Source organism: Hypanus sabinus, chromosome 8 (genome assembly GCF_030144855.1).
Source record: "Hypanus sabinus isolate sHypSab1 chromosome 8, sHypSab1.hap1, whole genome shotgun sequence".
NCBI classification, from domain to species: Eukaryota; Metazoa; Chordata; class Chondrichthyes; order Myliobatiformes; family Dasyatidae; genus Hypanus; species Hypanus sabinus.
In genome coordinates this window covers 137,260,751-137,275,118 of record NC_082713.1, presented here as the reverse complement: position 1 = coordinate 137,275,118, position 14,368 = coordinate 137,260,751, and the positions used below count along the sequence as shown (strand labels likewise).

Here is a 14,368-nt window from a genome sequence, read left to right as displayed (position 1 = left end):
CTCAGCAATCATTTCAAATTCCTCTTCCTCTCCTCTAGTTGTGACACAAAGGTAAATGAAGCAGAGGAAGACTTTGAAGAAACATTCCCTCTGATTAAAATCTTGGTAGTACTGGATTCTCGTGCTGTACTTGAGCATTAAAGAATAGACAAAATTATGATGAACATACAACTAGGTGACATGCAGAGCCAGAGTGGGAAAGAAAAGTTGGGAACAAAAGGTGAAGAAGGCATTCCAGACAAACAGCAGTGGAATATGTGGTGGGTAACCCCACAATCACAATCAGGTTTATTATCACCGGCATGTATTGTAAAATTTGTTAACTTTTGCAGCAGTTCAATGCAATACATAACATAGAAGAAAAAAACAAAATAAGATAATAATAAAAAATCAATCAATTACAGTATATGTATATTGAATAGATTAACAATCATGCAAAAAACAGAAATAATGTATGTTAAAAAAAAGTGAGATAGTGTCCAAGCCCCAAGGGTTCAAAGTCTGTTTAGGAATCGGATGGCAGAGACAAAGAAGCTGTTCCTGAATCACTGAGTGTATGTCTTCAGGCTTCTGTACCTCCTACCTGAAGGTAGTAGTGAAAAAAGGGCATGAGCTGCATGCTGGAGGTCCTTAATAATGGACGCTGCCTTTCTGAGACACCGTTTCTTGAAAATGTCCTAGGTACTTAGTAGGCTAGTACCCAAGATGGAGCCCACTAGATTTACAACTCTCTGCAGTAGCACCCCTCCCTACCCCCATACCAGACAGTGATGCAGTCTGTCAGAATGCTCTCCACGGTACATCTATTGAAATTTTTGAGTGTATTTGTTGACATACCAAATCTCTTCAAACTCCTAATGAAGTATAGCCGCTGTCTTGCCTTCTTTATAACTGTATCGACATATTGGGACCAGGTTAGATCCTCGGAGATCTTGACACCCTGGAACTTGAAACTGTTCATTCTCTCCACTTCTGATCCCTCCATGATTGGTATGTGTTCCTTTGTCTTACCCTTCCTGAAGTCCACAATCAGCTCTTTAGTCTTACTGATGTTGAGTGCCAGGTTGTTGCTGTGACACCACTCTACTAGTTGGCTTATCTCGCTCCCGTAAGCCCTCTCATCACCGTCTGAGATTCTACCAAGAATGGCTGTATTATCAGCAAATTTATAAATGGTATTTGAGCTATGCCTAGCCACAAAGTCATGGGTATATAGAGAGTAGAGCAGTGGGCTAAGCACACACTCCTGAGGTGCACCAGTGTTGATTGTCAGCGAGGAGATGTTATCACCAATCCACACAGATTACAGTCTTCCAGTTAGTACGTTGAGGATCCAATTGCAGAGGGAGGCACAGAGGCACAGGTTCTGCAACTTCTCAATCAGAATTGTGGGAACAATGGTATTAAATGCTGAGCTATAATCGATGAACAGCATCCTGGCATGGGTGATCGTGAAGCCCAGGTGGTCTAAAGCTGTGTGGAGAGCCATTGAGTTTGCATCTGCCTTTGACCTTAGGCAAATTGCAATGGGTCCAAGTCCTTGCTGAAGCAGGTCAGTCTAGTCATGACCAAACTCTGAAAGCATTTCATCACTGTAGATGTGAGTGCTACCAGGCAATAGTCATTTAGGCAACTCACATTATTCTTCTTAGGCATTGGTATAATTGTTGCCTTTTTGAATAATGTTGCCTTTGGGAATAATGATTAAAGTGAACACAGAAATTTCTTCAAATGCACATTAAGGTTGCTGCCATAAAGGCCTTGGCACCAGATATAAAATGGCTGCATGACCTCCCCACAACAATTGTTGTGACAATTTAAACAACTTTCTCTCAGGTATGATTGTTAATTCTCAGCCTGTTTTCCTACCAACTTCCATGCTGAACTCTGCAACTGAAGGATGAGCAGTTAACTACATCTCCACATCTCCCTCAGCACAGGTGCAGCATAATGATGTGTGCTTAGCCACCTGGTTTACTTGCCTTCTACTTATGATTGTGAGGCTGAGCGCAGCCCCAATGCCATAATTAAATTTGCCAATGACACCACTATCATTGGCTAAATCAAGGGTGGTGATGAATCAGTATATAGGAGGGAAATATGGCTCAGCAGTACCACAACAAAAACCTCTCACTCAATGTCAGCAAGACCAAGGCGATGATTATTGAGTTCAGGAGGAGAAAACCAGAGGTCCATGAGCCAGTCTTCATCAGAGGATTCAAGGTGGAGAGGGTCAGCAACTTTAAATTCCTCTGTGATATCATTTCAGAGTATCTGTCCTGGGTCCAGCACATAGGTGTCATTATGAAAAAAGCATGGCAGTGCCTCTACTTTTATAGAAGTTTGAAAATATCTGGTATGTCATCTAAAACTTTGACAAACTATTATATAATGGTGCTAGTAAATTTGTGAACTCTGTAAATTTTTCTCTATTTCTGCATAAATATGACTTAAAATGTGATCAGATCTTCAATTAAGTCCTAAAACTCGATAGAGGACCCAATTAAATAAATAACAAAAAAATTATACTTGTTCATTTATTTATTGAGAAAAATGATCCAATATTACATGTTTTTGTTGGAAAAAGTATGTGAATCTTAACTTTCAGTTCAGTTCAGTACAAAGATAACCTTGTACAGCAATAACTTCAACCAAATGTTTCCAGGAACCATTCATCAATCCTGTATATCGGCTTGGAGAAATTTTAGATCATTCCTCCTTACAAAACTGCTTTAACTCTGGGATGTTGGTGGGCTTCCTTGCAGGAACTGCATGCTTCAGGTCATTCCAGGTTTCTATAGGATTACGGTCAGGACTTTAACTTGGCCATTCCAGAACATAAAGTTTCATTTTTTTAAACCATTCTGTTGTTTACTTACTCTTGTCTTTCGGTTCATTCTCTCATTACATTACCCAACTTGTATTAAGCTTCAGGTGACAGACTGCTATCCTGACATTCTCCTGGAAAATGGATTGATACGATTTTGAATTCATTGTTCCCTCAATGATTGTAAGCTGTCCAAACCCCGAGGCCGCAAAACAGCTGCAAACTGTGATGCTCCTTCCACCATGCTTCACAGATGGGATGATGTTTTCGGGTTGATGTGCCCTTTTTCCTCCAAACATAGCAATGTGCATTTCTGCCAAAAAATTCAACTTTGGTCTCCTCTGTCCACAGAACATTGCCCCAGAAGTGTTATAGAACATCCAAGTGGTCTTCTGCAAACTTGAGACATGTGGCAATGTTTTTTTTTAGGAAAACAGTGGTTCCTCTAAGGTGTCCTTCCAAGAACACCATTCTTGTTCAGTACTTTTCTTATAATGGACACCTGAACAGAGACTTCAGCAAGTCCTAGAAATTTCTGCAGGTCTTTTTCACCTCCTTCAGCATCGCAGGTTGTACTCTTGCTGTGATCTTTGCAGGATGCCCATTCCTAGCGAGGGTAGCAACAGTACTGAGTTTTCTCCATTTGTAGACAATTTCTCTTACTTTGAACTGATGAACACTCAGGTCTTCAGAAATGCTTTTGTAGCCTTTTCCAGCTTGATGCATCTCTACAATTCTTCTTCTAAGGTCCTCTGAAAGTTGTTTTGATCGAGGCATTGTGCACATTGTACACAGATCTTTCTTGAGAAGAGCAGGCTCTGTCAGCAACCTGAATTTGTGTGCCTTTTTTATAATGCAGGGCACCTCTACAACGCACATCTCCAATGTCATGTCACTGATTGGAAAACCTGACTCCAAACAGCTTTTGTATAAGACATTACCCCAGAGGTTCACATACGTTTTCCAACAAATACATGTAATATTGGATCATTTTTCTCAATCAATAAATGAACACGTATAATCTTTTTGTATTATTTATTTAATTGGGTTCTCTATCTAGTTTTAGGACTTACATGAAGACCTGGTCACACTTACACAGAAATACAGAAAATACCACCAGGTTCACAAATTTTCCAGCACCACTATAGGTATCTGGTGGAGGGTACACCAAGTGGCTGCATCAGTGCCTGATATGGAAGCATCAATGCTCTTGTATAGAAAATTCTCCAAAAAGTAGTGTATACAACCCAGTCCATCACAGGCAAAGCCCTCCCCGCCAGTGAGCTCATCTATACAGAGCAATGTCGCAGGAAAGCAGCATCCATTGTCAAGAGTGTCCACCATACAGTGTTACTGCTGCCAAGAGGAAGGTGGTAAAGACCCTCAAGACCAGGTTCAGGAGCAGTTGATTCCCCTCAACCATCAGGCTCTTGGAGCAAAGGGAATAACTTCATTTGCCTCATCACCAAACTGTTCCCACTGAACTGGACTCACTTTCAAGAACTCTTCATCTCATGTTCTCGATACTTATTGCTCTTTTATAGATTATTTCTTTTCTTTCTCTTTCTTTTTGTATGTGTCAATTTGTTGGGGGCTTTTTTTGCACATTGGTTGTCATCTGCCCTGCTGGGTGTGGTCTTTCTATGATTCTGTTTTTTTCCTTTTATTTACTGTGATTCCCTGCAAGCAAAGGAATCTCAGGGTTGTATATGGTACATATATGTACTTTGATAATAAATTTACTTCCAACCTAATCATCAAATGCTGCATGTGTATTCAAATGTAATGGTTCCACTAAATTAAAAATATAGAGATGACATTAGTGACAATGTTTAAATTGAATTCTTCAAATATAGAAACAAGAAGAATACATGAAGTCCATTAACAGATTATGCAAATTGTGCAAAGGGTTGAAAACAGATTTGTTAGTAATAACATCCAATTCAATTACTTTATGTCTCATTTCATTAAAAGGTGTGTTCTTAACATCTTTTTTTGTCAGCCATTTGCAATGCCAAGGACCCATTTTATATACTGGGATGATTTATATCTAGTTATAATGAGACAGAAATGACAGAACAATATATAACACAAACCCATCACTTAAAGTATGCACGATAAAATTTTGCTTAGAATTTAATACATTGAATAAGACTAATACCCATAAATTTAATGTCATGAGGAGCAAATGCTGATCACCTATGAAAACTTCAACCATTTTAACTGTATTTTCTATCCAATATGTAGACAGGTTCAATGGTTCACCCAGCTGAGATGTTAGGACCAATTCAGTATTTCAATCAGTTTAATGCAAGCCTTTGTGCAAATAGAGCCCTTCACCAGAAGAGCTATCAGAGGCCTTTCAGAATTGGCAAATTCTTACAATTCAAGATCAACATCTCCTTGGGTGTTTGCTACCTTCTACAGATAAGTAGATTAAAATGACAAATCATGAAAGATTGTGGCTTCTAGTTATTGCATTAAATCAGAGATCTGTTCATATTACAATATTTCTTCTGTAATGCTAAAACATGCTTTTGTGATTTTATCTAGCACAGACTAAAGTCTTCTCCATGCCTTATTAAGTGAAGAGCAAACTTATATCCACAGGGTTCTAAGAGGTGCAATTTCTTCCTTTGTACCTTTCACCTTGCATCACCTTCAAAGCAGGAGGAAATTGAAGGCTTTACTTACCCAAAGGACAATTGACGATGACAATGATTGTGTTCTTCTTCCTTTCAGATTATTTTTACATGAATAATTAAAAGGACTGGGACTGTCAGTGTTAAATATAGTGCAACCTTTCATCTCTACCACATCATAGGATGCTTTGCCCTGACAGAGCCACAAGAGCCACTTTTTCTTTTAAATATAATGGTACAAAGATCGACAGTGATATTTATGCCCTGTCTGTTCATTTTACTCTCATTATTCTCTAATTCTTTTCTCCCTCTTGTGCATGGATTGCCTTCCCTTAAATGTACTATTTGCCTTATATGTACCTTGTGGTTTTGAGCTCTTAATTCTTATCTCTGAGTGAATTCATTTCCAGAATTCTTTATTAGATTAATTAGTGGCAAGCTTATTACAATCTCCGAAGTTTGGACTTTAGACAATTGAAAATACTGTACCTCTGTATCTACCTGATCACCTTTCATTATATTAATGCTTTAATTGGGTCTGTTGGGCAATTAGCCAAACCATAACACATGCAGAAAATTATGCAGCCAATTTCTAGATTTCTCAGTGGGGCACAGAATGAGAATTCCGTTTATAATTATTTTCCATGTTAAAATTGATTTGCAGAACGAATATTTTATGAGGGTTTCATTTTCCGTTACAGAATATTTTGGATTCTTTTAATACTTAATTAATTATTTTTACAGTAATGGGACAGGTGTTTACAATTCAGTTTTCCTTTCCTAAAAGCTGCAAATGGCAAGCTATTTTGAATTAAGTACAAAATGAAATTGTTGAATACAAGTCATCACCATATAAAATGGGTTTCCAGTTTTGCTGATAGATCATAAAATGTAACTGGAGCAGAAAAGAAGCACATAGATAATAAGTTCACAGGCAACGATTTCCAAACCATGGAATTTTTGGAACACATTTTCACACCATTTCCCAGACCACAATACAGCCAAGAACATCCACCATCCTGAAGGCTGGTATCTATGGTCTTCTACCAGTCACCAATATTCAGATGACCAGGACTGAGAACATTCCCAGCCAATGGCTTAGGTGCATGCTTGTTAACTTGCTTTTTGATGGGTGAGAAAATTCACCACACCAACACTTCCATCCACAGAAACTATTGGGATGCTATATATCCAGCTCTCAATTAATATACTTTCCCTCTGTGGGACTAATATTTGGAGAAAAGACATTTAAATTCTACCATTTAAACTTACTTTTAAACTATTTGTATATGCTCCAAAAGTTGCTTTCCTGGTCAGTTAGAAGTTGGGCTGCTGAAAGAAATCCATGCATGCATGAAAAATTAAATCCTTGAAGGATATCCAATATGAGTATTCTCTCAAAGCAGGAGGCATCCTTGGTTAATTCACTTCCTGTTGCTAAAGACTTGTTAGGTGCTTGCGTAGTCTCTACACCTTGCCCGTTAAAAAGCCAGTTGATATTGGTATTTGTTCATTTTCCTTGAATACAAACTCTTTCAAGAATGTAAATCATTCAGAATCCCTCCACTGATACAAGTTATCATTCCATTTACATTCAATGGGCACCTTCTCATTAATGCAAATATCTAATCAGCCAATCATATAGTAGCCAATCTAATCAATGCATAAAAACATGCAGAAATGGTCAAGAGGTTCAGTTGTTCATCAGATCAGAATGGGAAATAAACCTGATCTAAGTGACTTTGACTGTGGAATGATTGTTGGTGCCAGGCAGGGTTGTTTGAGTATCTCAGAAACTGCTGATCTCTTGGCATTTTCATGCATGACAGCCTCTAGAGAGTTTACAGAAAATGGTGTGATAAACAACAAAAAAGTAATCCAGTGAGTTGCAGTTCTGTGGATGAAAACACCTCGTTAATGAGAGCAGTCAGAGGAGAACAGCGAGACTGGTTCAAGCTGATAGGAAGGCAACAGTAATTCAAATATCCTTTGGAGAATTTAAGGGAGAAGGAGTCCTGAATAAGGATCTCGGCCTGAAATATCATCTGTTTATTCATTTCCACAGATGCTGCGAGATCTACTGAATTCCTCCAGCATGTTGCTGTGTATTTCTGCATCTGCAGACTCTCTTGTGTTTTTCAGTAATTCAAATAACCACATATTACAAAAGTGATGTGCAGAAGAGAATCTCTGAATGCACAAAGCATCAAAACTTGAAGTGAATAGGCTGTAGCAGCAGAATACCGATATACAGAAGGTATCAAATAAACTGGCCACTTTGAGTATATCTTTTTTTATGTCTCCAACTAGTGAATATGCTGTCAGACAGATTCTTTATCACAGTCCCCATCACAGACCCCATCACTCCAATTACAGTAACTTTCCACCTTTTCCACAACCATAAACTGTTCCCAAATTGGCGAATTATATCCTGTGTTACAATTGCGTTTTATGCCACCTCCTCCTATTCTCTGCAGCCATCGTTATACATCTCCCCTTTGACATCCAATAGAATTGCTTAGATGGTCTACTTCTACAATCCATCTGTCAAACACATCAAAAGAGGGAAGACATTTTGTAAACATTTACTTTCTATGGACTTGATTCAGAAACAGATAAAGTTAAACCACATGACCCCCCCCACCCCCCCCCCGTAAATTTGCCATTCCAAATTTTGCAAAACTTTGTCTCATTCTTCCTGGAGAAGTATCGGGCAATATATCTCACATTTATTTCAGTTCTCTTTCACCATACAACGAAGTACCTCCAGGAAAACTCTCTGACATGGAGAGTACTAAAAAGCTGAAATTTAGGAGCTAATGCAGACAGAACAAAAAGTTCCAGAACCATGTTTTTATTATATGTAGCTATCAAGAATCAAGATTTTAAAAGTTGGTGTTTTCAGACAAAGGGAAGAATGTGATTAAATGCAAGACATTCTGTAGATAGTGGAAGTCCAAAGTAACATAAATAAAATCCTGGTGGAACTCAACAGGTCAGGCAGCATCAATGAAAAGGAATAAACAGTCAACATTTAGGGCCAAGACCCTTCATCAGGACTAGGGAGAAGGTGAGATTATAAAAGATTTTGTTTTATCATGTCCACACCATTTCTAAAGAGGCCAATCACTGAGTAACCTACTTCCAGACATTCATGAGTGCAATTTACTAACCAAGGCAAATTGCAAAAATGCCGTAAGTTGAGATGCTCAAATGTTCACTCAGGCATCGTCTCTTTATCTTCCCAAACAGTTGGGTGTTCAGGTGGAGTGGGGGGGTGGAAGAGGCTGCTTTTCATGCAGAGGCGGTTAAGAGGATTTCTGAGTTGGGTGGAGGAAGGCAGTTGCAAGTTGGAGAAATTGCTTTTGACACTCACCATGCCATATAGTGAAAGCTATTTTTTAAAAATTCCAATTAATATCAACATTGGAATCATTTCCAAATCATTCCATGATTCTTACATTTGAGCACATGGGAGGAAAAGTAAGATTCTTACCATATCCTTACAGGTTAGATGATTTGTTTGTAAAATCACCGTAGAATTTGTTCTTTTGAAATTAAGTAAATTAGCAGATATTAGCCATGAATTTACCTTCACATTGTTTTCCATCTCCTTTATAGCCAGGTTTGCAGATGCATTTGTAGGATTTGGGCGTATTTTGGCAGATTGCATCGATATGACAGTCATCCGTTCCTACAGCACACTCATCTAAATCTAGATCGAAATGAGAAACATTTTAAGAATCAGGGCCCAAATAATCATCCATTGAAACATGGCATGAACATAATTTATCAAAAGCCACTATTTTCACATACAAGATACAGCAGTAAAATGATAGCATAAAACAGAACTTGTCTGTCCTTGGCATCTGACTGTTGGGGACGCCCACTACAAACTCTTGCCTTGCCTTTCATCCATCTTTTTACAGAACTCCACTATATCCTGAATGCTGGAAGCTGCAAGTTCCTGCAGGATTTTAAAACAGCTTGCTTTTGCTGTTTCATAACTAAGCCAATTTCAATCTCAGAGTTTGACTAAAGCTGATACACAAATTCAACATTCAGAGCAAAACTGGTCTTGCCAATCCCCCCTCTCAAGTAATTTACCTGTGCATTTCTATCTGTCCCCCACTTACCTGAAAAGAATCAGTTTAAAATGTGATAAAAAAAATTCTAGCCTAAGTGTTTATATACTTTATTTATACAAATCAAATCCTCAGCTAAATTTTAAACATCATGTCCCTGATCACATATCTACTACAGATTTCCACTTTGTACAATAGTGGATCTTCATCCTCCTGTCACTTTGCCCCTACCATCACTACATATACCTCACTTAAGAGTCATTTTATGTACATATAATCAGTCTATGCTTTTATATTTACACTGTGTTTTTTACAATGTTCTTTATGCTTACTGTGTTTTTTAAAGCTGTATCGGACCTGGAGAACAATCATTCCGTTCTCCATTATGCTCCTGTACTGAAGAATGTCAATAAACAAATAGATTCGTGCAATTCACACAGAACTAAATTTGCTTTCTGTGATGCTTGGTACCAAATTACCCAAAATGCATGTCTTTCAAACGGGGCCACACAGATCCGAGACACTCGTGCCACTGTAGATCAAGACTGGAACTGGAACCGAAACTTTAACCGGTCTAAAGCGTCCGTGACATCCAAAGAAAACAGCTATATTAATGCAACTAAGATAACGGTTATCCAGCAAGCGCGTCCATATGCCAAGGATTTGACATAGGTCTTTATATTCCCGAATCCCATTGTTATTTTCTATTTATTTCTAACAAGCTGCTATGTGTTAGGATTTGCAGAAGTCCAGTAGATGACGTGAGGCTATTGGAAAAGTAGTTGATAACGCCAGTGCGTCAAAGGACTGTTTCGGCCCTCTCGAGTCGAGTGGCATTCCCATGGGGCCAATATTGCAAACGAACGGGCGGAACAAATGTGCAGTTTGTGAGTAATCAGTGTGACAGTGCAATGTTATTTTACGGTTGCTGAAAGCCAAACACTGGCGGGGCAAGAACAACAAACGTGCCGAACTACAGAGCGATGCCTTTTAAATATAAATGTCCCCATCTCGGGAGGACGCCGGGAGAGCATTTTCAAGAGTAAAAAATACACCAGTCTTTCACTAAAACTACCCCCTTAGCAGACTGGATGTTGAACTTCATAAGGAAGTTCGGGTAATTAAGAGGCAATGTTGCGTTAAATTATGATTATTTTGTTTAACTTTGCCTTATGGTTGCCAGGACCAGTATTTTGTTTCTTCTATCGTTTAAAACAAGTGAACTCAAACTTCCATTGCCTGCATAACATAGGACGTTCATCATATACCGTCTTTATCTGAACCGAATCAAAACGTTGCGACCCCTCGGGCAAAGATATTTGCAAAATTGTTTTTTTTAATTCACGTGATTATGTGCATACACCAGCGGCGCTGTTAAACAAAAATAAATAGAATTTACTCGGTTAACATTGGTTCTAAGTTCTAGTTTGCACAACTGTAACGGTAAAGGCCAGACGTATGGCTGATTTTGCGTTAAATACAAAACTTACAAGGCTATTGTTTTCTTTTACGCCTGGATTTGATTTAAAATCATGCAGTAGGCAACTTTGCAAGCGTTTTTTTTTTGAAACTGGCGATTCGCTTTTGCAAGTTAATTAAAATAATAAATAAAGGGTAGTGATTTTGCAGTCTGATTTGAATTGCCAATCTGCCGAGACGTGTCCTATCATTATAGCAGCCGCCTTCAGGTATCCAGCGCTATTGATTGATGGATTACTGTCAATACAGCGGCTGCAGTTGCTAGATTTTGACTGGTAATCGATTTATTCGCAGTTTCATTATCCATCTGCGCTGGGGACCCTTGGTAAGTATGTGTCCTTCGAGGGTAAATAGAAAAGCCGGCAGGCATTACAAATGTAGCCAAAAACTACTTAAATTGTTTATTACTGTGTCTGTAGCAGTGGAACAAGATAGTCTGTGCGAAGGGTTTATTGATGCTGAATTTAAGATTGCAATGGTCGTGACAATAATGACAATTTAATGAGCATTTAAACGTTACGGGAGTCTTGAATGAGGACGACCTTATTTATTCATAGACAGTTATCCGCCCCCTCCCCCTTTACGGAAACCACGGTTTTTTTTAAAGAATCGATTGAATCTCTGCCGGCTCAGTCAAGTCTAAACTGAGTTTCGGTTAAATGAACTCGGCAATCCGAAGCAGACGTTTGCAGTGAAGCAGAAAAGAAAAAGTGCCTTGTCATATTTTGACTCATTATCAAGTACTGCTCTCGTACGGTGTCCCCGGACTTGACAGCTGGGTTCCTTGGCACCGCCGACGCCCTCGGAATTAAACTGCAAATGAGTCCAAAGGGGGGCTTTTCATTAGGACTGGAGGGGGTCACTCTTGAGTGTGTTAACCAATAAGTAAAATATCCCCTTCTCTTCGGGGGATATTTGCCAGGATACAAACATGCAAAATACCCCACAATTTAATGCCGGTTTTAACTCTTTAACTAAACTGCAATTTTTTTCCATATACACGATACATCGTAAACAACAAACACAGAAATACCAAACAACTTCTTTATAACCTCCTCGAATACGCGTCAGTCATGTTCTACCAAAAGTAACATTTCAGGATAGCCTTTCCATTGGACCTTTCTGAATAATTTCACTATGCAAAAGTTAAACATTTAGCAAACATCAGAAACTTTATTAAAGCTCTGTGAATGCCTGCTATCAAAAAAGAAACTCAGAATGCGAAGTAGAAGGGGAAGAACCATTAACTGGATCTTTCAAAAGTTTAAAGCAGTCCCGCATTAGCATCAAAATACAAAACGGCCGCAATTAAAAGAACTGGAAGAAAAATGCTTACTCCTTTGTTCCGTTTCCCCCAGGTACTGTATTCTGTTTCTTGACTAGCAATAAAGTATCGCGCTGATGGAGTGTTAATGACTTCTTAAAGTTGCAAATATTTTCTTGCAAATAAGGATTAGCAGCAGATTTGAACATTAACTGTTCAAATTGACATTGAACAAATTTAACATTGACACAACTGAAATCTGTTGAAGTGACCCAAAATCCAGCGGTGTAAAAAGATTCCTGCCATTGGCTGGTTGGCAACATTATATATTTTTACAACTGACAAACACTCACTCACCCTCACAAAAAAATAAACATAAATTCCCTCTTTCACAATTTGCAAAACAAAAGGTAACAGAGAGAATGTTCAAATTTCGGAACTCTTACCTACAAGCCCACTAGTTCCCAAGGACCGACAAGTATTTAACAGGACGAAAAACAAACAAAAGTGCCATGAAAAACAAACAGTCCCCATAATGATATGATTCGATCCTTGGTGTTTCTTTGATAAGACGCGTTTGGACTGAGAAATTGACGAGCTGACAGCCTCATTTTCATGCGAGAACGTCAGGGCAGCGGCGCGGGCGCGATCTGGACATTCCCGCCGCGCTCCGGGCGGGTACACGCCCGGCCAATGGCGTCGCTGCGAATCGTACGCGAACGCGCTGAACGTTGGGGGGGTGGGGGGGTGGCGGCGGGAGCGGTGAGAGTGGAGTCCGCGGGCAGAGCGCGCGGCGGTGGGAGCGTCACTCGGCACGCGCGAGGTTCGGCCTTCCCGCTGATGACAGCCGGCTCCACCCCCCCCCCCCCCCCAGTCTGCGCGCGCCCGGAGGTAAAGGTCCCGACGCGCGGCTGCGAAAGCGCGAGCTTTGTCTCTGCCCGCTGAGCAAGGAGGAGGGCTGATGCCTTCCTGGCGGCTGCAGCGCACTTGCAAAGGCGCGAGATCTGTTCCGAAGGGAGAGTTTTGCACCACCCTCCTCACTTCAGAGCAAAACCGCAGCGATCTCGCTTGCCTGTGTGTCCTGCGGAGTAGTGGTCATTGCAAATATCTCTTTGTACGGCTGCAGTGTCCCAGTGCTTCGAAGCTGGGCTGTTCAGGTGACACTTGTCCCTATTCTACCAGCTAGGTTTGTGTAAGATCTCCCTTGACTCATCTCCCCCATAATGTTGGCGATTGCTGGGATTTTACTGAGAAATTTCCAGAATTGTACCAATTGGAGTCGACAAGTGTCAGTGTCCATCTCCGATCTCCTTGACAACCAAAGGAGAAGTCGTGTGATTTTTGTCCCAGAGGTCAGAACAAAGGAATATGGTTTACCTTGAAACAAACATAATACATATGATTACCGTGCCATACTAGACATGTTTAGCGTTTTACTCAGCGGACGGTGCCAGTCATTTCCAATGCCACCTTCATCAATAATCCAGTGATGGTCTGGAGTTAAGTATCCAATAACTTGAGTCAATTAAAGCTTCTGAAAGCAGATCAATAATAAGAGATGGAAAGCTATAATCAAAGTTACTGACATATCTGCTGCATTGAATTCCCCGAGCTGCGAGGGAGAGGGTGGGGGAAGGGGGACTCGCATAAAACATGCAGGAAAGAGGAAAACTACTAATTTCCCCCGAGGTAACAATTAGATCGATGTGTATAGTCTCGAGTTAAAGACATTAATTTTGTGTGTACTGCGTGGATATAATTTGTTGTGGGCTCAGTTCTTTAACTTTTGGATATTCTGACAATCTGATTGAAAAAATCGCACGTTTTGAACAAAGAATTCGTGAAATATAAACGCATCTTTAAATCGGCATGATTAGGCAAACGTTTATAATTGAAAAAGAAGTGGCCAATATCATTGAGGCTATTTAATGTTACAAAAATTACACAGGTCTCAAGCCGTCAACATTGCTCTGGTGATGATGAATATCCCGTTTCACGTTACAACCACGCTGTCACAAATTCTACGGAGTGAGGTTTAGATTGAGGCTTTGCCGCTGCATATCCTGGGCAT

General features: G+C 39.8%; 1 protein-coding gene across 2 annotated transcripts in view; it reads right to left on the bottom strand.

Moving 5' to 3' along the window:
• Positions 1-12,923, bottom strand: part of scube1 (signal peptide, CUB domain, EGF-like 1) — a 264,360-nt gene extending 251,437 nt beyond the window's left edge. The window contains exons 1-2 of one of the 2 annotated variants that reach the window (XM_059977952.1): positions 12,744-12,923; positions 9,062-9,184 (exon numbers count right to left, since the gene is read on the bottom strand). In XM_059977952.1, coding sequence (XP_059833935.1) covers positions 9,062-9,184; positions 12,744-12,831 — 211 coding nt within the window. In that variant the 5' untranslated portion in view covers positions 12,832-12,923. The remainder of the gene's footprint in view (positions 1-9,061; positions 9,185-12,743) is intronic. The other variant, XM_059977953.1, reaches the window with a different exon arrangement.
• Positions 12,924-14,368: the final 1,445 nt, after the last annotated feature.